The sequence below is a fragment of the Pseudophryne corroboree genome, chromosome 4 (assembly GCF_028390025.1).
Source record: "Pseudophryne corroboree isolate aPseCor3 chromosome 4, aPseCor3.hap2, whole genome shotgun sequence".
Lineage (NCBI taxonomy): Eukaryota > Metazoa > Chordata > Amphibia > Anura > Myobatrachidae > Pseudophryne > Pseudophryne corroboree.
Window position 1 is genome coordinate 494,752,713 of NC_086447.1, and position 26,121 is coordinate 494,778,833.

The window sequence follows — 26,121 nt, forward strand, 5'->3', positions numbered from 1 at the left end:
GTCGGCGGCAGTGCATACACACTGGACAACATGACGACCATATAGATCAGTGACGTCACGCAGCGGCTGGGCCGTGCAGGCAGCTCTTGGACGAGAGTCCAAATTGTGCTGCCTGCACTGCCGACAGCGAGTGTTGTTAGCGACCCGCGGGGCCGCGCATCGCTGGCGGCATACACACTTGCCGTGAAAGTGAGCGACGTTGCTCAGGAAGGGTGAAAATGAGCAACGTTGCTCATTTTCTCGGCAAGTGTGTATGGTGCATACTCCTATCTTATACTGTATGTATGTATGTATGTATGTATATTTTGATTTTCTTGTCCAATGTTTTGTTCTGTGATATTTATGTTTTCTCAGTAAATACAAATTATTATTTAAAAATATAAATAAATAATTGACTACACATAGGGGGGTATTTTATTAGCAGCAGTAATTTAGAGCTGCTAATAGGTTCGTCAAAGGCTACCCTTTTAGCCCCAATGCCAGCATGTTGATTCCCCGATGCTGATACTGATATGGGATTATGCTTTGCATGCCTCAAACACGCGCAGCATAATCCCCGATTAGCAGTCCCAAGAGACTCGTTTTTGCCGCCGATAACATATGGGTCCGAGAACTTATCCTGGATCCCAAGTGTTATTGACTGATAGCGGTAGCTTACCCCACGGCAAAAACGGGCTACAATAGTATAGCCCGATAATAACATTGGGCTAATATTGGCAATATTAGCCCTTTTTTGTTGTCCGGCAATCGGATACCCTTAATAATCTGTATTGATGTTCTGATTGCTAGATGATATACACTTATGACATTCTCTTATCAATGATACAACAAAATTGTCACACCAGCCCTGACTTTAGCCTGACACACCCAATTCAGAGAAAGTTTTTACTAAATTAATATTTGTATACATTTTTTTTTACTACATTTAATAGTGGTTTCAACCAATGAATGAACCTTGGAGTTTGAATTTAGCAGATTTACTTTGTATATGATTTGTGCATACTGACTGCATTGTATTCTATCATTAAGTGCTCACAAACAAAAGGATACATTGTTCAAATATAATGAAAATGGTTTGACTGAAAAAGTAAATGTGTATATAGTATCTATGGCCTTACGCTGGTCAGATGGTAAATTACTTGTCCTCAGTCCTGTTCCAAAGTCCTCTGGAGGTGGATTATGAGGTGGGGGATCTCTTCTTATTTGAGGCTGTTGTTGATACGCTTGTCCTTCATTACCAGGCTTACTGTATGGAGTCGCATGAACAGGCATGGCAAAATCTATCTGTGGGCCACTGAAGAGAAAGAAAGAAATGTTGTGACAGCTTTAGCATCAAAATATTCTGTCATTATAATTTTCAAGAGCTGGACATCATAGAAGACATCCTCACATCATAGAAGACATCCACACATCATAGAAGACCTCCACGCATCATAGAAGACCTCCACGCATCATAGAAGACCTCCACACATCATAGAAGACATCCACACATCATAGAAGACCTCCACGCATCTTAGAAGACCTCCACACATCATAGAAGACCTCCACACATCATAGAAGACATCCTCACATCATAGAAGAACTCCACACATCATAGAAGACCTCCATGCATCATAGAAGACATCCTCACATCATAGAAGACATCCACACATCATAGTAGACCTCCACACATCATAGAAGACATTCACACATCATAGAAGACATCTTCACATCATAGAAGAGATACACACATCATAGAAGACATCCTCACATCATAGAAGACATCCTCAGACATCCTCACATCATAGAAGACATCCAAACATCATAGAAGACATCCTCACATCATAACTGACAGCTACACATCATAGAAGACCTCCACACATCATAGAAGACATCCACACATCATAGAAGACCTCCACGCATCATAGAAGACATCCACACATCATAGAAGACCTCCAAACATCATAGAAGACATCCTCACATCATAGAAGACCTCCACACATCATAGAAGACATCCACACATCATAGAAGACCTCCACGCATCATAGAAGACCTCCACACATCATAGAAGACATCCTCACATCATAGAAGACAGCCACACATCATAGAAGACATTCACACATCATAGAAGACATCCTCACATCATAGAAGACATCCACACATCATAGAAGACCTCCACACATCATAGAAGACCTCCACACATCATAGAAGACATCCACACATCATAGAAGACATCCACACATCATAGAAGACATCCTCACATCATAGAAGACAGCTACACATCATAGAAGACCTCCACACATCATAGAAGACATCCATACACAAACATTTAGGCCAGTACCGATGCTATGCCCAACTGAAGAGTAACAGGATCAATGTTGGGTATTTATGTGGATACTGATTTGCAGTTTATTGTGTGAATAGGAATGTAGTGCACTTGATTTGATCATAACGTCTATGAAATCACATTTGCATCTAAGATGTCATTTGAGGAATAACGCGGCTCCTTTTCTAACTTGATTCATGTTTTTCATTTATAATTTCTTCTGTGGCAGATAACTTAAAATTACACTATTGTGGTTACTTTATCTCAATATATGTGTATCATTTTAGGAGTATGTCTCTGTTTCAACATAAATATTGCAATTTATGATGATAGTAATACGATAGGATTGTATCTTTGTTGTACGCACCACTGGTTTACTTGCAGATACGGCTGTTGTTGATACGCTTGTCCTTCATTACCAAGCTTACTGTATGGAGTAGCATGAATAGGCATGGCAAAATCTATCTGTGGGCCACTGAAGAGAAAGAAAGAAATGTTGTGACAGCTTTAGCATCAAAATATTCTGTCTGTATCATTTTCAAGAGCTGGACATCATAGAAGACATCCACACATCATAGAAGACATCCACACATCATAGAAGACCTCCACACATCATAGAAGACTTCCACACATCATAGAAGACATCCTCACATCATAGAAGAACTCTACACATCATAGAAGATATCCTCACATCATAGAAGACATCCACACAACATAGAAGACATCCTCACATCATAGAAGACCTCCACACATCATAGAAAACATCCACACATCATAGAAGACCTCCACACATCATAGAAAACTTCCACACATCATAGAAGACAATCTCACATTATAGAAAAACTCCACACATCATAGAAGACATCCTCACATCATAGAAGACCTCCACACATCATAGAAGACATCCTCACATCATAAAAGATATCCACACATCATAGAAGACCTCCACACATCATAGAAGACTTCCACACATCATAGAAGACATCCTCACATCATAGAAGAGCTCCACACATCATAGAAGAAATCCTCACATCATTGAAGACCTCCACACATCATAGAAGACATCCACACATCATAGAAGACAATCTCACATTATAGAAGAACTCCACACATCATAGAAGACATCCTCACATCATAGAAGACCTCCACACATCTTAGAAGACATCATCACATCATAGAAGATATCCACACATCAAAGAAGACCTCCACACATCATAGAAGACATCCACACATCATAGAAGACATCCACACATCATAGAAGACCTCCACGCATCATAGAAGACATCCACACATCATAGAAGACCTCCACACATCATAGAAGACATCCTCACATCATAGAAGACAGCTACTCATCATAGAAGACCTCCACGCATCATAGAAGACATCCACACATCATAGAAGACCTCCACGCATCATAGAAGACATCCACACATCATAGAAGACCTCCACACATCATAGAAGACATCCACACATCATAGAAGACCTCCACGCATCATAAAAGACCTCCACGCATCATAAAAGACCTCCACGCATCATAGAAGACATCCTCACATCACAGAAGACAGCCACACATCATAGAAGACATTCACACATCATAGAAGACATCCACACATCATAGAAGACATCCATCCACACATCATAGAAGACATCCTCACATCATAGAAGACAGCTACACATCATAGAAGACATCCATACACAAACATTTAGGCCAGTACCGATGCTATGCCCAACTGAAGAGTAACAGGATCAATGTTGGGTATTTATGTGGATACTGATATGCAGTTTATTGTGTGAATAGGAATGTAGTGCACTTGATTTGATCATAACGTCTATGAAATCACATTTGCATCTAAGATGTCATTTGAGGAATAACGCGGCTCCTTTTCTAACTTGATTCATGTTTTTCATTTATAATTTCTTCTGTGGCAGATAACTTAAAATTACACTATTGTGGTTACTTTATCTCAATATATGTGTATCATTTTAGGAGTATGTCTCTGTTTCAACATAAATATTGCAATTTATGATTATAGTAATACGATAGGATTGTATCTTTGTTGTACGCACCACTGGTTTACTTGCAGATACGGCTGTTGTTGATACGCTTGTCCTTCATTACCAAGCTTACTGTATGGAGTAGCATGAACAGGCATGGCAAAATCTATCTGTGGGCCACTAAAGAGAAAGAAATAAATGTTGTGACAGCTTTAGCATCAAAATATTCTGTCTGTATCATTTTCAAGAGCTGGACATCATAGAAGATATCTTCACATCATAGAAGACATCCACACATCATAGAAGACATCCACACATCATAGAAGACCTCCACACATCATAGAAGACTTCCACACATCATAGAAGACATCCTCACATCATAGAAGAACTCCACACATCATAGAAGAAATCCTCACATCATAGACCTCCACACATCATAGAAGCCATCCTCACATCATAGAAGACATCCACACAACATAGAAGACATCCTCATATCATAGAAGACCTCCACACATCATAGAAAACTTCCACACATCATAGAAGACAATCTCACATTATAGAAGAACTCCAAACATCATAGAAGACATCCTCACATCATAGAAGACCTCCACACATCATAGAAGACATCCACACATCATAGAAGACAATCTCACATTATAGAAGACCTCCACACATCATAGAAGACATCCTCACATCATAGAAGACCTCCACACATCATAGAAGACATCCTCACATCATAGAAGATATCCACACATCAAAGAAGACCTCCACACATCATAGAAGACATCCACACATCATAGAAGATCTCCACACATCATAGAAGACCTCCACACATCATAGAAGACTTCCACACATCATAGAAGACATCCACACATCATAGAAGACATACTCACATCATAGAAGACATGTAGTGCACTTGATTTGATCATAACGTCTATGAAATCACATTTGCATCTAAGATGTCATTTGAGGAATAACGCGGCTCCTTTTCTAACTTTATTCATGTTTTTCATTTATCATTTCTTCTGTGGCAGATAACTTAAAATGACACTATTGTGGTTACTTTATCTCAATGTATGTGTATCATTTTAGGAGTTTGTCTCTGTTTCAACATAAATATTGCAATTTATGATGATAGTAATACTATAGGATTGTATCTTTGTTGTACGCACCACTGGTTTACTTGCAGATACGGCTGGCACAGACGAGGCGGTTGTAGGGGTGGACGGATACAGGGATCGTTGAAATGGAAGCATCTTGCCTCTAACATAATAAAACAGCAGGGTGTAAATCAGAAAATTAGACAAAGTGGGGCCGATAATAACACCAGAACAAATGTATATTTGATTTTTGTAGCATTGGGAAACAAAGCACTTATAAAGTGGGTTCCTGACTACATGTCGATATTCAGAATATTTAAAATATGGCAACACACACAATGTCAATATCAACATAATATTAACATGTTCAAATTGTCAACAATGTGAATGTCAACAGTAACAATGTCAGCATATGAAGTGCATTGTCTGGAACCTGATCCTTAGGCAGTGGGGGATACATACGATATTCCAGCTGATGGGATGCTGGCGGTCATATGACCGACAGTGGCATCCGAACAGAGAATCCTGACTGGTTACCTTCCCACTTACCTCCCTAACCCTACCTTTTTGCAGCCTAACCCTAACCCCCCCCCATCGCAGCCTAATCCCAACCCTCCCCGTTGATGCCTAAACCTAATCCCCACTTCCCACAACCTAAGCCTAACCATCCCTTACCCGCTGTCTAACCCTAACCCTCCCCTGTGATGCCTAAACCTAACCACCCCCTTCCATTCCGCAGCCTAAACCTAACTATACCTTCCCTGAGCCTAACCCCTCTCCCCGAAGCCTAACCCTCTCCCCGCAGCCTAAACCTAACCTCTCCCTCTCCTCTCCACAGCATACCAATATGAAGTCCCGGCAGAGGTCAATCAGGATCCCGGTGCCGACATTTTTATTCATGTCCAAGCAGTGTCGGTATTCTGGCGTCGGTATCCTGAATGTATCCCGGCAGTGGGGCCCTCTGGGTTTTCCCCTGTAACACTGTGGGTGAGTTTGACCCTGCCCCTGCCCACATCCACTTTCTTTAGTGTATTGAATCATTGGCGTAAGATACACCAGACTTAATATACACAGTAGCTATTTTGCCAGTTTACTGCACACTCCATGTGATGTCCGTACCACAGTAAGCTATATGTTAATATTAGATTTGTGTTCTCTCTTTGGGTATAATTTTGGGATACATACGATATCCCTTCGGATGGGATGCTGGCAGCCCTATGATAGCCACCAGCATCCCGAAGCAGAGAAGGTCTGGTACGTATGTTAACCCTACCCCTCCTAACCCTAAGTATGTTAACCCTCCCGCAGCCTAACCGTAACCCAACCCCTCAGCCTAACCAACCCCCCGCAGCCTAAACATAACCCCCACCCCCTCTGCTTACCTAGCAGGAGTCCCGGCTGAGCTTGATCGGGATTCCGGCATTTGTGATCCTTGCAGTGACATTTAGAATCATGTCGGGATGCTGGTGTCGGCATTCTGAGCAGTGTGGGGATCCCGGAATCAGCATGTCAACTGCCAGGATGCCGAACGCCGGTATCCTGAACAGATCCCGTAATGTCCACATCCACCACTTAAACAATGTTTTCAGAATTATTTATTGTGAGAGGATATTATGCATTATTATGATTGTCAGAACGCCTTTGGAAGGAAATGAAAGGACTCTTGGTGCTAAGGCAAAAATATATATTCTAGGGCAGGGTAAAAAATGCACAATTCAAAATACTGTACATCTCTAACCATGGGACATCCCTGTAGCAAAAATATTATTTAATATTTATGTTTGTCCAAAAAAACTAAAAAAAAGGTCTCCAGTATTCCTTAGGTTTATTGTATATATCAGATGTGTTCTTGCATGTTGTCCTTTATGGCATGCCCTGTAACAGACACACTGATTTACTTTAAGTAAAAATTCACATACTGTATATGCTGTACGGCCTAATTCAGTAAGGATTGCAAATTCTGCTTTTTAGCAGAATTTGCAATCCTTTCAGTCGCATGCTGGGGGCTGCCCATAGCAGGGCAAGGCCACCCAGCATACTGGCCGCCGCCCACCCACTGTGATCACGCCGAAATTGCGTGCCCCCGTTTCCCTGCCGCCGGCCCCACAACGCTCTGCCGCCAATCAGGCAGAAGCGTTTGTAATTATTGCGGGTCATCCGCAGTAAATGCGGGCGCATGCACAGGACGGAATTGCAATCCAACCTGAATTAGCACCAAAATGTTGGTAGTTACCTTGATTTATTGCTCTGAGCATTGAAGGGTTCATTTGATTTGCATGATAGTCATGTGATATAAGTGTTTCAGGTGGTTCCAGCTGCTCTGTCCCCAGTATATCAGAAATATTGGATACATATCCAGTGTCTTTACTTGTAGGGTATACTCGTTGACCCCGAGTCATATTATTTGGGGAGATAATTATTCTTCTGCCTTCATCTCTGAGGCTGAATTCTGCATTTGGTACAGAATGAGGTCGCAGAGCTTCTTGTGGGTACGAGGACTCATCATCCTCCTCTGGCATACTTCGCATCATCTTAACTCTGTGTTCTAAAATAGAAATACCACTCTGTTTAGTAGGCATGTTTTATCATTTATACTGTCATTGTATTACAAAGCATAGTAACATTACAGTGAGAACCATGTCTGGGTACAAACAGCCTTGGGCTAGTATCAAGCAGATGGTTTGGGTCAAAAAATTAAGTGGAAAAATCTGAAAACAGCAGTCATATCACAGTCAGGGGTTTCCAGAGTCGTCTTATACACCTCCACCACCCACTGTCCACTCTACTCACTGGGCACTTACCAAGCAGGAGTGAGTACAATGAGACAGTGAAAGGAATAGGCTATAGCAGAAATCTTTTCTCTCACTCGCTCTCTCATGCTCTCTTTCTACATGGAGCGTGATGTATTAAATTGTAACATTAACAGATATCTATGCCTACTTACCTGCGGGAACATCCGCCGGTATTCTTGATTATCTGCAAACAGTAATAGCAATCCCGGCAATGTCATTACTTTGGGATTTGTGACCTAGGTGCTTTCTAGGTGTGACCTAGGTGCAGGGCCGGATTAAGCGCCACATGGTGCTGGAGCTGAATAATTTCAAGGGCCTATATTGAGAAGGAGAGGACCTGTCACTAGTGCTGTGTGAATGTGGCCAGAGCCATGTGGGCGTGTACACCCTATACAATATATGCAGGGCAGTAGAGCGCTTTTCTTGACCCAGGTACTTCTCGGTGGGCATGGCTTAACCACAGATGGATTGGCCATGAACCCTTAGAATATAATACAGAAAAAAAGTACTTTATACACCTCCTTGGCCACACTGTGTGCTAGGTTGAGGAGAAGAACTGCAACTGCTGCTCCCAGGTAGGGGGGCAGGGTGGATCTGGGCCCCTCCATCAGATGTGGGCCTAGGTAATTAGTAGCCTCTCCCTATCCCCATCTTGGAGCCACTGGATATATGCCTCAATGTCTCCCTAAATACATAAACAGAGAAATATTGGATAATTTTGCGAGAAAATGACAAAAACTATTTTAATACTTATGATCTATGATTTTTTGGCCAGCTTTGTGCCTGGTCATCATCCTGCTGCCAGCATGATGGGCCTATTTTTATGTTTAGGCCTAGAGCTGTAGCTCCATCCGCCCCATTGTTAATCTGGCCCTGCCTAGGTGCTTTCCTAGGTGTTTATGGCTGATATGCTTGGTGGCTGTCTCACCTTTAAAAGCCTGTGTGTATATTGTGTATATAATTCTGAATGATAGAGAAGGGCTTGCAGAAAATGGGGTTACTTGACAGGGCTGCAAGCTTAAATCTTTTGTTCAAAATATCAACCAAATATCAACTAACGTATAGATAGAATCAACCTAACCATTTGTGCCAGTATTAGTAATATACACAGTCCAGTCACATTATTATGACCACCTCCTACATTTGACATTGGTAGCGTGTAGGCCATGAAGTACGTCTTGTGTCGTGCACTGGCTTGGTGAGTATATACTGTAAGGTGTGCGATAGGCCGTCTACACACATATTACTCGTTGCTGTAATGGGTAAAAGGGGTGATTGCAAAAAGAGATGTTTTTCACTTTTGGGAAAAGGGTGGCAGTATTTCTGAAACAGCGCAGTTTTTGAACTGTTCGCATGTTGTCGCAGTGAAGGTGTATCGTGACTGGACAAATGGCACCATTGCAAATATCTGACGTGGAAACTACAGAGCACCACGTGCCATTGATGTGAGAGGTGAACGTCAGCTACGAAGGTGCGTGAGAGCCGTCTGACACGCTACAATGGAGTAGCTAACCATTATAATTAACCTGTGCAAACCTACCAGCACTCGCAGACCGTCTAGCTGCTGTCCATGCTGCACATGGCGGTTATTCTGGCTATTAGCTGGTGGTCATAATAATGTGACTCGACATATATATATATATATACACACACACATTGGCGTTTCTATAATGGGCGCAATGTGTGTGGTGCACACAGGCCCCTGGGTCCAGGGGGTGCCCACACTGCACCCATTTTAATACTTACCATTCAGGAGGCCAGCGTCGGTAGCTGCGGTTGCGATGGAAATTGCCACCAAAATGGCCGCCGTGCATGCGCAGTAGCCAAATTGATCTCCGGATAATGGCGGGAGGCCTGCGCATGCGCAGTAGACTCGAGCATCTACAGCGATGTTCAGAGGAGGCGGCCCACCTGCAGGTGCACATGGTCCCCCTCCTCTGTAGAAATGCCCAGATATATATATATATATAAAAATAAAACAATTAGTGAAAGCGCCAGTGTACTTGTGTATAAATAGTCCAGCAAAGCCAACAGATGATCTGTAGGGAGTCTGCACTTATAACCACGTATATCAGGGCCGCTGCTCCCCTACTCCAACTCCAGAAACCCAGGATTCATGGGTGTAATTTCTAACAAAAAAGACAAAAGAAGAGGGGGCGCTCCATAGTGCATAAAAGTTTTAATTCAAACAGACAGATAAAAGACTGTGAACTCCAGAGAGATGTGACTCGTACCAGAGAATAAAACACTGTGGGCTGGTTACCACACGACATGTAATGTTACCATCCAGGCAATACTCGTCCCGCAGTTTAACGACTCTCCAGAGCAGAACACATGAAGCTGCCAGCCGGAAAAGATGTTTTAGCTTCACACGGACCCGCTGTGTGTGTGAGCTGCGGCACTGGATCGCTTAGACACAGTAAAGGATTGCCGGAGGTGCAGATAGAGAGCGCGCTGTCAGATCACACCCTGACCGGTTTCGTCTGAAAGACTTCGTCAGAGGGCGTGACCTGACATGCACCAGGGCAGCTTTTTAAAGTGTGTCTCTACCAACAATAGCAATCACACTAGCACACCCGTTACTAATGACTTCTAATTACTGTGTGCAATGAACATTAGCCCACCACAGCAACAATATAATGACTCACAAACATGTAACAAGTCCTCAGAGAAGAATAAATGAGTATAGTAACATAGTTACTTTAGCAGCAGAGGTAGTAAATATTTGTAACTGGAATAGGTATAAAATAAATCATACCTAACAGCAGATAAATACAAACATTAAAAATACATACAATGTCACAATTAAATTACAGCCAATTTCATAATCATACCGTAACATTACAGTTCTAAGTATCAGTCAGTAATAAAAGGTGTAACCTCATAACCTTCATTCAATCCTATAGATACCATAGTATTTAACATCAGTATCCAATATGTTTCTCTCTTCAGCAGGTGTTTGTCTCTATCACCACCACGCTTATTAGCAGCTACTACTTCAATACCTTTTATGGTGAGCCCACTAGGATCCATATTATGAAAAGCTTTAAAGTGCCTCGGGACACTATGCGTTAACACCCCGTTTTTGATGTTACGATAATGTTCTAACATTCTAATTTTTAATGCTCGCTTGGTTTCCCCTATATAATGTTTATTGCAAGGACATGTAAGTAAATAGTAGAGATGAGCGGGTTCGGTTCCTCGGAAACCGAACCCGCCCGAACTTCATGTTTTTTTACACGGGTCCGAGCGACTCGTATCTTCCCGCCTTTTCTTCGGTTAACCCGAGCGCGCCCGATTGTCATCATCCCGCTGTCGGATTCTCGCGAGGCTCGGATTCTATCGCGAGACTCGGATTCTATATAAGGAGCCGCGCGTCGCCGCCATTTTCACACGTGCATTGAGATTCGTAGGGAGAGGACGTGGCTGGCGTCCTCTCCGTTTATAGAGAAGAGAAGAAGAGAGTGAGACTAGAGTAGAGAGACACAGTAGTAATTTTGGGGAGCATTAGGAGTACTACTACTTGCTGAAGTGATAGATAGATAGATAGATAGATAGATAGATAGTGTGACTGTATAATGTATATCTGACTTGTGGGGGAGACACTGACAGTGGGGAGCAGTTAGAGTCTGAGAGCAGGACTCAGGAGTACTACATATAACGTACAGTGCACACTTTTGCTGCCAGAGTGCCACACTGCCATTGTAACCACACTGACCACCAGTATAATATATATTGTGATTGTCTGCTTAGGAGTACTACTTGCAAGTTGCCGATAGTGTGACCAGTGACCTGACCACCAGTTTAATAATCACCACCAGTTTAATATATATATATATATATATATATATATAATTGTATATAATATATATATAATATTGTATACCACCTACCCGTGTTTTTTCTTTTTTTTTCTTTCTTCTTCTTTATACATACTACTATAGTAGCTTACTGTAGCAGTCTGCGGTGCTGCTGAGCTGACAGTGTCCAGCAGGTCCGTCATCAGTCATTACATAATAAATATATATACCTGTCCGGCTGCAGTACTAGTGATATTATATATATATATATATATATATATATATATATATATTAATTTCATCTCATTATCATCCAGTCTATATTAGCAGCAGACACAGTACGGTAGTCCACGGCTGTAGCTACCTCTGTGTCGGCAGTCGCTGGTCCATCCATAATTGTATACCACCTACCCGTGTTTTTTTTTTTTTTCTTTCTTCTTCTTTATACATACTACTATAGTAGCTTACTGTAGCAGTCTGCGGTGCTGCTGAGCTGACAGTGTCCAGCAGGTCCATCATCAGTCATTACATAATAAATATATATACCTGTCCGGCTGCAGTACTAGTGATATTATATATATATATATATTAATTTCATCTCATTATCATCCAGTCTATATTAGCAGCAGACACAGTACGGTAGTCCACGTCTGTAGCTACCTCTGTGTCGGCAGTCGCTGGTCCATCCATAATTGTATACCACCTACCCGTGTTTTTTTTTTCTTTCTTTCTTCTTCTTTATACATACTACTATAGTAGCTTACTGTAGCAGTCTGCGGTGCTGCTGAGCTGACAGTGTCCAGCAGGTCCGTCATCAGTCATTACATAATAAATATATATACCTGTCCGGCTGCAGTACTAGTGATATTATATATATATATATTAATTTCATCTCATTATCATCCAGTCTATATTAGCAGCAGACACAGTACGGTAGTCCACGGCTGTAGCTACCTCTGTGTCGGCAGTCGCTGGTCCATCCATAATTGTATACCACCTACCCGTGTTTTTTTTTTTTTTCTTTCTTTTTCTTTATACATACTACTATAGTAGCTTACTGTAGCAGTCTGCGGTGCTGCTGAGCTGACAGTGTCCAGCAGGTCCGTCATCAGTCATTACATAATAAATATATATACCTGTCCGGCTGCAGTACTAGTGATATTATATATATATATATATATATATATATATATATATTAATTTCATCTCATTATCATCCAGTCTATATTAGCAGCAGACACAGTACGGTAGTCCACGGCTGTAGCTACCTCTGTGTCGGCAGTCGCTGGTCCATCCATAATTGTATACCACCTACCCGTGTTTTTGTTTTTTTCTTCTTTATACATACTACTATAGTAGCTTACTGTAGCAGTCTGCGGTGCTGCTGAGCTGACAGTGTCCAGCAGGTCCGTCATCAGTCATTACATAATAAATATATATACCTGTCCGGCTGCAGTACTAGTGATATTATATATATATATATATATTAATTTCATCTCATTATCATCCAGTCTATATTAGCAGCAGACACAGTACGGTAGTCCACGGCTGTAGCTACCTCTGTGTCGGCAGTCGCTGGTCCATCCATAATTGTATACCACCTACCCGTGTTTTTTTTTTTTTTTTCTTTCTTCTTCTTTATACATACTACTATAGTAGCTTACTGTAGCAGTCTGCGGTGCTGCTGAGCTGACAGTGTCCAGCAGGTCCGTCATCAGTCATTACATAATAAATATATATACCTGTCCGGCTGCAGTACTAGTGATATTATATATATATATATATTAATTTCATCTCATTATCATCCAGTCTATATTAGCAGCAGACACAGTACGGTAGTCCACGGCTGTAGCTACCTCTGTGTCGGCAGTCGCTGGTCCATCCATAAGTATACTAGTATCCATCTCCATTGTTTACCTGAGGTGCCTTTTAGTTGTGCCTATTAAAATATGGAGAACAAAAATGTTGAGGTTCCAAAATTAGGGAAAGATCAAGATCCACTTCCACCTCGTGCTGAAGCTGCTGCCACTAGTCATGGCCGAGACGATGAAATGCCAGCAACGTCGTCTGCCAAGGCCGATGCCCAATGTCATAGTACAGAGCATGTAAAATCCAAAACACCAAATATCAGTAAAAAAAGGACTCCAAAATCTAAAATAAAATTGTCGGAGGAGAAGCGTAAACTTGCCAATATGCCATTTACCACACGGAGTGGCAAGGAACGGCTGAGGCCCTGGCCTATGTTCATGGCTAGTGGTTCAGCTTCACATGAGGATGGAAGCACTCAGCCTCTCGCTAGAAAACTGAAAAGACTCAAGCTGGCAAAAGCACCGCAAAGAACTGTGCGTTCTTCGAAATCCCAAATCCACAAGGAGAGTCCAATTGTGTCGGTTGCGATGCCTGACCTTCCCAACACTGGACGTGAAGAGCATGCGCCTTCCACCATTTGCACGCCCCCTGCAAGTGCTGGAAGGAGCACCCGCAGTCCAGTTCCTGATAGTCAGATTGAAGATGTCAGTGTTGAAGTACACCAGGATGAGGAGGATATGGGTGTTGCTGGCGCTGGGGAGGAAATTGACCAGGAGGATTCTGATGGTGAGGTGGTTTGTTTAAGTCAGGCACCCGGGGAGACACCTGTTGTCCGTGGGAGGAATAGGGCCATTGACATGCCTGGTCAAAATACAAAAAAAATCAGCTCTTCGGTGTGGAAGTATTTCACCAGAAATGCGGACAACATTTGTCAAGCCGTGTGTTGCCTTTGTCTAGCTGTAAAAAGTAGGGGTAAGGACGTTAACCACCTCGGAACATCCTCCCTTATACGTCACCTGCAGCGCATTCATCATAAGTCAGTGACAAGTTCAAAAACTTTGGGCGACAGCGGAAGCAGTCCACTGACCAGTAAATCCCTTCCTCTTGTAACCAAGCTCACGCAAACCACCCCACCAACTCCCTCAGTGTCAATTTCCTCCTTCCCCAGGAATGCCAATAGTCCTGCAGGCCATGTCACTGGCAATTCTGACGAGTCCTCTCCTGCCTGGGATTCCTCCGATGCATCCTTGCGTGTAACGCCTACTGCTGCTGGTGCTGCTGTTGTTGCTGCTGGGAGTCGATGGTCATCCCAGAGGGGAAGTCGTAAGCCCACTTTTACTACTTCCACCAAGCAATTGACTGTCCAACAGTCCTTTGCGAGGAAGATGAAATATCACAGCAGTCATCCTGTTGCAAAGCGGATAACTGAGGCCTTGACAACTATGTTGGTGTTAGACGTGCGTCCGGTATCCGCCGTTAGTTCACAGGGAACTAGACAATTTGTTGAGGTAGTGTGCCCCCGTTACCAAATACCATCTAGGTTCCACTTCTCTAGGCAGGCGATACCGAGAATGTACACGGACGTCAGAAAAAGACTCACCAGTGTCCTAAAAAATGCAGTTGTACCCAATGTCCACTTAACCACGGACATGTGGACAAGTGGAGCAGGGCAGGGTCAGGACTATATGACTGTGACAGCCCACTGGGTAGATGTATGGACTCCCGCCGCAAGAACAGCAGCGGCGGCACCAGTAGCAGCATCTCGCAAACGCCAACTCTTTCCTAGGCAGGCTACGCTTTGTATCACCGGTTTCCAGAATACGCACACAGCTGAAAACCTCTTACGGCAACTGAGGAAGATCATCGCGGAATGGCTTACCCCAATTGGACTCTCCTGTGGATTTGTGGCATCGGACAACGCCAGCAATATTGTGTGTGCATTAAATATGGGCAAATTCCAGCACGTCCCATGTTTTGCACATACCTTGAATTTGGTGGTGCAGAATTTAAAAAAAAACGACAGGGGCGTGCAAGAGATGCTGTCGGTGGCCAGAAGAATTGCGGGACACTTTCGGAGGACAGGCACCACGTACAGAAGACTGGAGCACCACCAAAAACGCCTGAACCTGCCCTGCCATCATCTGAAGCAAGAAGTGGTAACGAGGTGGAATTCAACCCTCTATATGCTTCAGAGGTTGGAGGAGCAGCAAAAGGCCATTCAAGCCTATACAATTGAGCACGATATAGGAGGTGGAATGTACCTGTCTCAAGCGCAGTGGAGAATGATTTCAACGTTGTGCAAGGTTCTGCAACCTTTTGAACTTGCCACACGTGAAGTCAGTTCAGACACTGCCAGCCTGAGTCAGGTCATTCCCCTCATCAGGCTTTTGCAGAAGAAGCTGGAGGCATTGAAGGAGGAGCTAAAAGGGAGCGATTCCGCTAGGCATGTGGGACTTGTGGATGGAGCCCTTAATTCGCTTAACAAGGATTCACGGGTGGTCAATCTGTTGAAATCAGAGCACTACATTTTGGCCACCGTGCTCGATCCTAGATTTAAAACCTACCTTGGATCTCTCTTTCCGGCAGACACAAGTCTGCTGGGGTTCAAAGACCTGCTGGTGACAAAATTGTCAAGTCAAGCGGAACGCGACCTGTCAACATCTCCTCCTTCACATTCTCCCGCAACTGGGGGTGCGAGGAAAAGGCTCAGAATTCCGAGCCCACCCGCTGGCGGTGATGCAGGGCAGTCTGGAGCGACTGCTGATGCTGACATCTGGTCCGGACTGAAGGACCTGACAACGATTACGGACATGTCGTCTACTGTCACTGCATATGATTCTCTCCCCATTGAAAGAATGGTGGAGGATTATATGAGTGACCGCATCCAAGTAGGCACGTCAGACAGTCCGTACTTATACTGGCAGGAAAAAATAAGATTTTACTTACCGATAAATCTATTTCTCGGAGTCCGTAGTGGATGCTGGGGTTCCTGAAAGGACCATGGGGAATAGCGGCTCCGCAGGAGACAGGGCACAAAAAGTAAAGCTTTTTCCGATCAGGTGGTGTGCACTGGCTCCTCCCCCTATGACCCTCCTCCAGACTCCAGTTAGGTACTGTGCCCGGACGAGCGTACACAATAAGGGAGGATTTTGAATCCCGGGTAAGACTCATACCAGCCACACCAATCACACCGTACAACTTGTGATCTAAACCCAGTTAACAGTATGATAACAGCGGAGCCTCTGAAAGATGGCTTCCTTCAACAATAACCCGAATTAGTTAACAATAACTATGTACAATTTATGCAGATAATCCGCACTTGGGATGGGCGCCCAGCATCCACTACGGACTCCGAGAAATAGATTTATCGGTAAGTAAAATCTTATTTTCTCTATCGTCCTAGTGGATGCTGGGGTTCCTGAAAGGACCATGGGGATTATACCAAAGCTCCCAAACGGGCGGGAGAGTGCGGATGACTCTGCAGCACTGAATGAGAGAACTCCAGGTCCTCCTTAGCCAGAGTATCAAATTTGTAAAATTTTACAAACGTGTTCTCCCCTGACCACGTAGCTGCTCGGCAAAGTTGTAATGCCGAGACCCCTCGGGCAGCCGCCCAAGATGAGCCCACCTTCCTTGTGGAGTGGGCCTTTACAGATTTAGGCTGTGGCAGGCCTGCCACAGAATGTGCAAGTTGGATTGTGCTACAGATCCAACGAGCAATCGTCTGCTTAGACGCCGGAGCACCCATCTTGTTGGGTGCATACAATATAAACAACGAGTCAGATTTTCTGACTCCAGCTGTCCTTGCAATATATATTTTTAATGCTCTGACAACGTCCAGTAACTTGGAGTCCTCCAAGTCACTTGTAGCCGCAGGCACTACAATAGGCTGGTTCAGATGAAATGCTGACACCACCTTAGGGAGAAAATGCGGACGAGTCCGCAGTTCTGCCCTGTCCGAATGGAAAATCAGATATGGGCTTTTGTAAGATAAAGCTGCCAATTCTGACACTCTCCTGGCAGAAGCCAGGGCTATAAGCATGGTCACTTTCCATGTGAGATATTTCAAATCCACCTTTTTTAGTGGTTCAAACCAATGAGATTTTAGGAAATCCAAAACCACATTGAGATCCCACGGTGCCACTGGAGGCACCACAGGAGGCTGTATATGCAGCACTCCCTTAACAAAGGTCTGGACTTCAGGGACTGAAGCCAATTCTTTTTGAAAGAAAATCGACAGGGCCGAAATTTGAACCTTAATAGATCCCAATTTGAGACCCATTGACAATCCTGATTGCAGGAAATGTAGGAATCGACCCAGTTGAAATTCCTCCGTCGGAGCACTCCGATCTTCGCACCACGCAACATATTTTCGCCAAATTCGGTGATAATGTTGCACGGTTACTTCCTTCCTTGCTTTAATCAAAGTAGGAATGACTTCTTCCGGCATGCCTTTTTCCTTTAGGATCCGGCGTTCAACCGCCATGCCGTCAAACGCAGCCGCGGTAAGTCTTGAAACAGACAGGGACCCTGCTGAAGCAAGTCCCTCCTTAGAGGTAGAGGCCACGGATCTTCCGTGATCATCTCTTGAAGTTCCGGGTACCAAGTCCTTCTTGGCCAATCCGGAACCACTAGTATCGTTCTTACGCCTCTTTGCCGTATAATTCTCAATACTTTTGGTATGAGAGGCAGAGGAGGAAACACATACACCGACTGGTACACCCAAGGCGTTACCAGCGCGTCCACAGCTATTGCCTGCGGATCTCTTGACCTGGCGCAATACCTGTCCAGTTTTTTGTTGAGGCGAGACGCCATCATGTCCACCATTGGTCTTTCCCAACGGGTTACCAGCATGTGGAAGACTTCTGGATGAAGTCCCCACTCTCCCGGGTGAAGATCGTGTCTGCTGAGGAAGTCTGCTTCCCAGTTGTCCACTCCCGGGATGAACACTGCTGACAGTGCTATCACATGATTCTCTGCCCAGCGAAGAATCCTTGCAGCTTCTGCCATTGCACTCCTGCTTCTTGTGCCGCCCTGTCTGTTCACATGGGCGACTGCCGTGATGTTGTCCGACTGGATCAACACCGGTTTTCCCTGAAGCAGAGGTTCTGCCTGGCTTAGAGCATTGTATATTGCTCTTAGTTCCAGAATGTTTATGTGAAGAGACGTTTCCAGGCTCGTCCATACTCCCTGGAAGTTTCTTCCTTGTGTGACTGCTCCCCAGCCTCTCAGGCTGGCGTCCGTGGTCACCAGGATCCAATCCTGTATGCCGAATCTGCGGCCCTCCAATAGATGAGCACTCTGCAACCACCACAGAAGAGACACCCTTGTCCTTGGAGACAGGGTTATCCGCAGGTGCATCTGAAGATGCGACCCTGACCATTTGTTCAACAGATCCCTTTGGAAAATTCTTGCGTGGAATCTGCCGAATGGAATTGCTTCGTAAGAAGCCACCATTTTTCCCAGGACTCTTGTGCATTGATGTACAGACACCTTTCCTGGTTTTAGGAGGTTCCTGACAAGCTCGGATAACTCCTTGGCTTTTTCCTCCGGGAGAAAAACCTTTTTCTGAACCGTGTCCAGAATCATCCCTAGGAACAGCAGACGAGTTGTCGGCATTAACTGGGATTTTGGAATATTCAGAATCCACCCGTGCTGTTTTAGCACTTCCTGAGACAGTGCTAATCCCATCTCTAGCTGTTCTCTGGACCTCGCCCTTATTAGGAGATCGTCCAAGTATGGGATAATTAATACGCCTTTTCTTCGAAGAAGAATCATCATCTCGGCCATTACCTTTGTAAAGATCCGAGGTGCCGTGGACAATCCGAACGGCAGCGTCTGAAACTGATAGTGACAGTTTTGTACAACGAACCTGAGGTACCCCTGGTGTGAGGGGTAAATTGGAACGTGGAGATACGCATCCTTGATGTCCAAGGATACCATAAAGTCCCCCTCTTCCAGGTTCGCTATCACTGCTCTGAGTGACTCCATTTTGAACTTGAACTTCTTTATGTACAGGTTCAAGGACTTCAGATTTAGAATAGGCCTTACCGAGCCATCCGGCTTCGGTACCACAAAAAGAGTGGAATAATACCCCTTCCCTTGTTGCAGAAGAGGTACCTTGACTATCACCTGCTGAGAGTACAGCTTGTGAATGGCTTCCAACACCGTCTCCCTTTCGGAGGGGGACGTTGGTAAAGCAGACTTCAGGAAACGGCGAGGTGGATCTGTCTCTAATTCCAACCTGTATCCCTGAGATATTATCTGCAGGATCCAGGGATCTACTTGCGAGTGAGCCCACTGCGCGCTGTAATTTTTGAGACGACCCCCCACGGTCCCCGAGTCCGCTTGAGAAGCCCCAGCGTCATGCTGAGGCTTTTGTAGAAGCCGGGGAGGGCTTCTGATCCTGGGAAGGAGCTGCGTGTTGCTGTCTCTTCCCTCGACCTTTGCCTCGTGGCAGATATGAATAGCCCTTTGCTCTCTTATTTTTAAAGGAACGAAAGGGCTGCGGTTGAAAAGTCGGTGCCTTTTTCTGTTGGGGAGTGACTTGAGGTAGAAAGGTGGATTTCCCGGCTGTAGCCGTGGCCACCAAATCTGATAGACCGACTCCAAATAACTCCTCCCCTTTATACGGCAAAACTTCCATATGCCGTTTTGAATCCGCATCGCCTGTCCACTGTCGCGTCCATAAAGCTCTTCTGGCCGAAATGGACATAGCACTTACCCGTGATGCCAGTGTGCATATATCCCTCTGTGCATCACGCATATAAAGAAATGCATCCTTTATTTGTTCTAACGACAGTAAAATATTGTCCCTGTCCAGGGTATCAATATTTTCAATCAGGGATTCTGACCAAACTACCCCCGCACTGCCCATCCAGGCAGTCGCTACAGCTGGTCGTAGTATAACACCTGCATGTGTGTATATACTTTTTTGGATATTTTCCATCCTCCTATCTGATGGATCTTTAAGTGCGGCCGTCTCAGGAGAGGGTAACGCCACTTGTTTAGATAAGCGTGTTAGCGCCTTGTCCACCCTAGGAGGTGTTTCCCAGCGCTCCCTAACCTCTGGCGGGAAAGGGTATAATGCCAATAATTTCTTTGAAATTATCAGCTTTTTATCAGGGGCAACCCACTCTTCATTACACACGTCATTTAGTTCTTCTGATTCAGGAAAAACTATAGGTAGTTTTTTCATACCCCACATAATACCCTGTTTAGTGGTACCTGTAGTATCAGCTAAATGTAACGCCTCCTTCATTGCCAAAATCATATAACGTGTGGCCCTACTGGAAAATACGGTTGATTCGTCACCGTCACCACTGGAGTCATCGCCTGTGTCTGGGTCTGTGTCGACCGACTGAGGCAAAGGGCGTTTCACAGCCCCTGACGGTGTTTGAGTCGCCTGGACAGGCACTAATTGATTGTCCGGCCGTCTCATGTCGTCAAACGACTGCTTTAGCGTGTTGACACTATCCCGTAGTTCCATAAATAAAGGCATCCATTCTGGTGTCGACTCCCTAGGGGGTGACATCCTCATATTTGGCAATTGCTCCGCCTCCACACCAATATCGTCCTCATACATGTCGACACACACGTACCGACACACAGCAGACACACAGGGAATGCTCCTAACGAAGACAGGACCCACTAGCCCTTTGGGGAGACAGAGGGAGAGTTTGCCAGCACACACCAAAAGCGCTATATATATATCAGGGATAGCCTTATAATAAGTGCTCCCTTATAGCTGCTTTGTTATATCAAAATATCGCCATAAATGTGCCCCCCCCTCTCTGTTTTACCCTGTTTCTGTAGTGCAGTGCAGGGGAGAGACTTGGGAGCCGTCCTGACCAGCGGAGCTGTGAGAGGAAATGGCGCCGTGTGCTGAGGAGATAGGCCCCGCCCCTTTTCCGGCGGGCTCGTCTCCCGCTATTTAGAAAAATTAGGCAGGGGTTAAATATCTCCATATAGCCTCTAGGGCTATATGTGAGGTATTTTTAGCCTTTATAGGTACTCATTTGCCTCCCAGGGCGCCCCCCTCCCAGCGCCCTGCACCCTCAGTGACTGCCGTGTGAAGTGTGCTGAGAGGAAAATGGCGCACAGCTGCAGTGCTGTGCGCTACCTTTAGAAGACTGCAGGAGTCTTCAGCCGCCGATTCTGGACCTCTTCTGATTTCAGCATCTGCAAGGGGGCCGGCGGCGTGGCTCCGGTGACCATCCAGGCTGTACCTGTGATCGTCCCTCTGGAGCTTGATGTCCAGTAGCCAAGAAACCAATCCATCCTGCACGCAGGTGAGTTGACTCCTTCTCCCCTCAGTCCCTCGCTGCAGTGATCCTGTTGCCAGCAGGAATCACTGTAAAATAAAAAACCTAGCTAAACTTTCTCTAAGCAGCTCTTTAGGAGAGCCACCTAGATTGCACCCTTCTCGGCCGGGCACAAAAATCTAACTGGAGTCTGGAGGAGGGTCATAGGGGGAGGAGCCAGTGCACACCACCTGATCGGAAAAAGCTTTACTTTTTGTGCCCTGTCTCCTGCGGAGCCGCTATTCCCCATGGTCCTTTCAGGAACCCCAGCATCCACTAGGACGATAGAGAAAGAGGCAATTTGGAGGCCCTTGCACAAACTGGCTTTATTCTACCTAAGTTGCCCTCCCACAAGTGTGTACTCCGAAAGAGTGTTTAGTGCCGCCGCTCACCTTGTCAGCAATCGGCGTACGAGGTTACTTCCAGAAAATGTGGAGAAGATGATGTTCATTAAAATGAATTATAATCAATTCCTCCGTGGAGACATTGACCAGCAGCAATTGCCTCCACAAAGTAGTACACAGGGAGCTGAGATGGTGGATTCCAGTGGGGACGAATTGATAATCTGTGAGGAGCGGGATGTACACGGTGATATATCGGAGGATGATGATGAGGTGGACATCTTGCCTCTGTAGAGCCAGTTTGTGCAAGGAGAGATTAATTGCTTCTTTTTCGGTGGGGGTCCAAACCAACCCGTCATTTCAGTCACAGTCGTGTGGCAGACCCTGTCACTGAAATGATGGGTTGGTTAAAGTGTGCATGTCCTGTTTATACAACATAAGGGTGGGTGGGAGGGCCCAAGGACAATTCCATCTTGCACCTCTTTTTTCTTTCATTTTTCTTTGCGTCATGTGCTGTTTGGGGAGTGTTTTTTGGAAGGGCCATCCTGCGTGCCACTGCAGTGCCACTCCTAGATGGGCCAGGTGTTTGTGTCGGCCACTAGGGTCGCTTATCTTACTCACACAGCTACCTCATTGCGCCTCTTTTTTTCTTCTTTGCGTCATGTGCTGTTTGGGGAGTGTTTTTTGGAAGGGCCATCCTGCGTGACACTGCAGTGCCACTCCTAGATGGGCCAGGTGTTTGTGTCGGCCACTAGGGTCGCTTATCTTACTCACACAGCTACCTCATTGCGCCTCTTTTTTTCTTTGCGTCATGTGCTGTTTGGGGAGTGTTTTTTGGAAGGGCCATCCTGCGTGCCACTGCAGTGCCACTCCTAGATGGGCCAGGTGTTTGTGTCGGCCACTAGGGTCGCTTATCTTACTCACACAGCTACCTCATTGCGCCTCTTTTTTTCTTCTTTGCGTCATGTGCTGTTTGGGGAGTGTTTTTTGGAAGGGCCATCCTGCGTGACACTGCAGTGCCACTCCTAGATGGGCCAGGTGTTTGTGTCGGCCACTAGGGTCGCTTAGCTTAGTCATCCAGCGACCTCGGTGCAAATTTTAGGACTAAAAATAATATTGTGAGGTGTGAGGTGTTCAGAATAGACTGAAAATGAGTGGAAATTATGGTTTTTGAGGTTAATAATACTTTGGGATCAAAATGACCCCCAAATTCTATGATTTAAGCTGTTTTTTAGTGTTTTTTGAAAAAAACACCCGAATCCAAAACACACCCGAATCCGACAAAAAAAATTCGGTGAGGTTTTGCCAAAACGCGGTCGAACCCAAAACACGGCCGCGGAACCGAACCCAAAACCAAAACACAAAACCCGAAAAATTTCAAGTGCACATTAAATAGACCACAAAGGTGGTATTACAATTAATAAAACTCTTAATACTATATGGTTTATCTAAAAGCATTTCACAATTAGTAATAGTGGAACCTTTGGCAATAAAAGGACAAATCTTACATTTACCACAGGGAAAACAACCATTAGTCTTTAAAAAATTACTAGACTGTTGAGTTTCAGGAATACTAGTAAGTTGACTTTTAGATGAAAGATTCTTCATATTTGCGGCTTTTCTATACACAATTCTAGGAGTATCAGTAATAACGTCAGCTAGCATAGGGTCCAATTTTAAAATATGCCAATTCTTATTAAGAATCCTAGATATATCTTTCTGGTTATCTTGTTTAAGCGCTATATAGATGACGTGTTAGTAATTTGGAAGGGTGATGAAAATGGTTTTAATGAGTTTGTGGGAGGACTTAATGAGAATGATTACAACCTCTCTTTCACATCCAACTTTCAAACCAAACGTATAGAGGCCCTCATTCCGAGTTGATCGGTCGCAAGGCGAATTTAGCAGAGTTACACACGCTAAGCCGCCGCCTACTGGGAGTGAATCTTAGCTTCTTAAAATTGCGACCGATGTATGCGCAATATTGCGATTACTAACTACTTAGCAGTTTCAGAGTAGCTTCAGACTTACTCTGCCTGTGCGATCAGTTCAGTGCTTGTCGTTCCTGGTTGACGTCACAAACACACCCAGCGTTCGCCCAGGCACTCCCACCGTTTCTCCGGCCACTCCTGCGTTTTTTCCGGAAACGGTAGCGTTTTCAACCACACGCCCCTGAAACGCCGTGTTTCCGCCCAGTAACACCCATTTCCTGTCAATCACATTACGATCGCCGGAGCGAAGAAAAAGCCGTGAGTAAAAATACTTTCATCATAGTAAAGTTACTTGGCGCAGTCGCAGTGCGAACTTTGCGCATGCGTACTAAGCGGATTTTCACTGCGATGCGATGAAAAATACCGAGCGAACAACTCGGAATGAGGGCCAGAGTTTCTTGATTTATTATTGAGTGTTGAAAATTTCCCTATCATTGACTCTATTGAGACCTCCACGTTTTTTAAGTCTGTGGATAGTAACAGCTATCTGGAGTATAATAGTTGTCATTTTCAGTTATGGAAAAATAATATACCTTATTCGCAATTTCTCCGTTTGCGCCGTAATTGTACGGATATTGAGACCTTCAATGAACAAGCTTGTTTGTACCAAGATCGTTTCTTGGAAAGAGACTATCCCAAGCATATTGTGGAAACCTCTATTTCCAGAGCAAGAGAGAGAAATAGATGTGATTTGCTATCTAGCAAACCACGCCCTAGAAACCAGGAAAAGTCAGCTGATTGTTTGTTTATTACTAAATATAATGATAACCAGAAAGATATATCTAGGATTCTTAATAAGAATTATCATATTTTAAAATTGGACCCTATGCTAGCTGACGTTATTACTGATACTCCTAGAATTGTGTATAGAAAAGCCGCAAATATGAAGAATCTTTTATCTAAAAGTCAACTTACTAGTATTCCTGAAACTCAACAGTCTAGTAATTTTTTAAAGACTAATGGTTGTTTTCCCTGTGGTAAATGTAAGATTTGTCCTTTTATTGCCAAAGGTTCCACTATTACTAATTGTGAAATGCTTTTAGATAAACCATATAGTATTAAGAGTTTTATTAATTGTAATACCACCTTTGTGGTCTATTTACTTACATGTCCTTGCAATAAACATTATATAGGAAAAACCAAGCGAGCATTAAAAATTAGAATGTTAGAACATTATCGTAACATCAAAAACGGGGTGTTAACGCATAGTGTCCCGAGGCACTTTAAAGCTTTTCATAATATGGATCCTAGTGGGCTCACCATAAAAGGTATTGAAGTAGTAGCTGCTAATAACACCTGCTGAAGAGAGAAACATATTGGATACTGATGTTAAATACTATGGTACCTATAGGATTGAATGAAGGTTATGAGGTAACGGGTGTGCTAGTGTGATTGCTATTGTTGGTAGAGACACACTTTAAAAAGCTGCCCTGGTGCATGTCAGGTCACGCCCTCTGACGAAGTCTTTCAGACGAAACCGGTCAGGGTGTGATCTGACAGCGCGCTCTCTATCTGCACCTCCGGCAATCCTTTACTGTGTCTAAGCGATCCAGTGCCGCAGCTCACACACACAGCGGGTCCGTGTGAAGCTAAAACATCTTTTCCGGCTGGCAGCTTCATGTGTTCTGCTCTGGAGAGTCGTTAAACTGCGGGACGAGTATTGCCTGGATGGTAACATTACATGT

The 26,121-nt window shown here is 44.4% G+C and overlaps 1 protein-coding gene across 3 annotated transcripts in view; it reads right to left on the reverse strand.

Annotated features, from left to right (window-relative positions):
- The window catches only part of TRAF3IP2 (TRAF3 interacting protein 2), an 81,440-nt gene that overhangs the window by 23,007 nt on the left and 32,312 nt on the right, over positions 1–26,121 (reverse strand). For 2 of the 3 annotated variants that reach the window (XM_063917147.1, XM_063917146.1), the window contains 5 exons: positions 7,634–7,945; positions 5,473–5,563; positions 4,373–4,480; positions 2,673–2,780; positions 1,119–1,294 (listed from right to left, as the gene is read on the reverse strand). In XM_063917147.1, the coding sequence (XP_063773217.1) occupies positions 1,119–1,294; positions 2,673–2,780; positions 4,373–4,480; positions 5,473–5,563; positions 7,634–7,931 (781 nt within the window). In that variant the 5' untranslated portion in view covers positions 7,932–7,945. The remainder of the gene's footprint in view (positions 1–1,118; positions 1,295–2,672; positions 2,781–4,372; positions 4,481–5,472; positions 5,564–7,633; positions 7,946–26,121) is intronic. The other variant, XM_063917148.1, reaches the window with a different exon arrangement.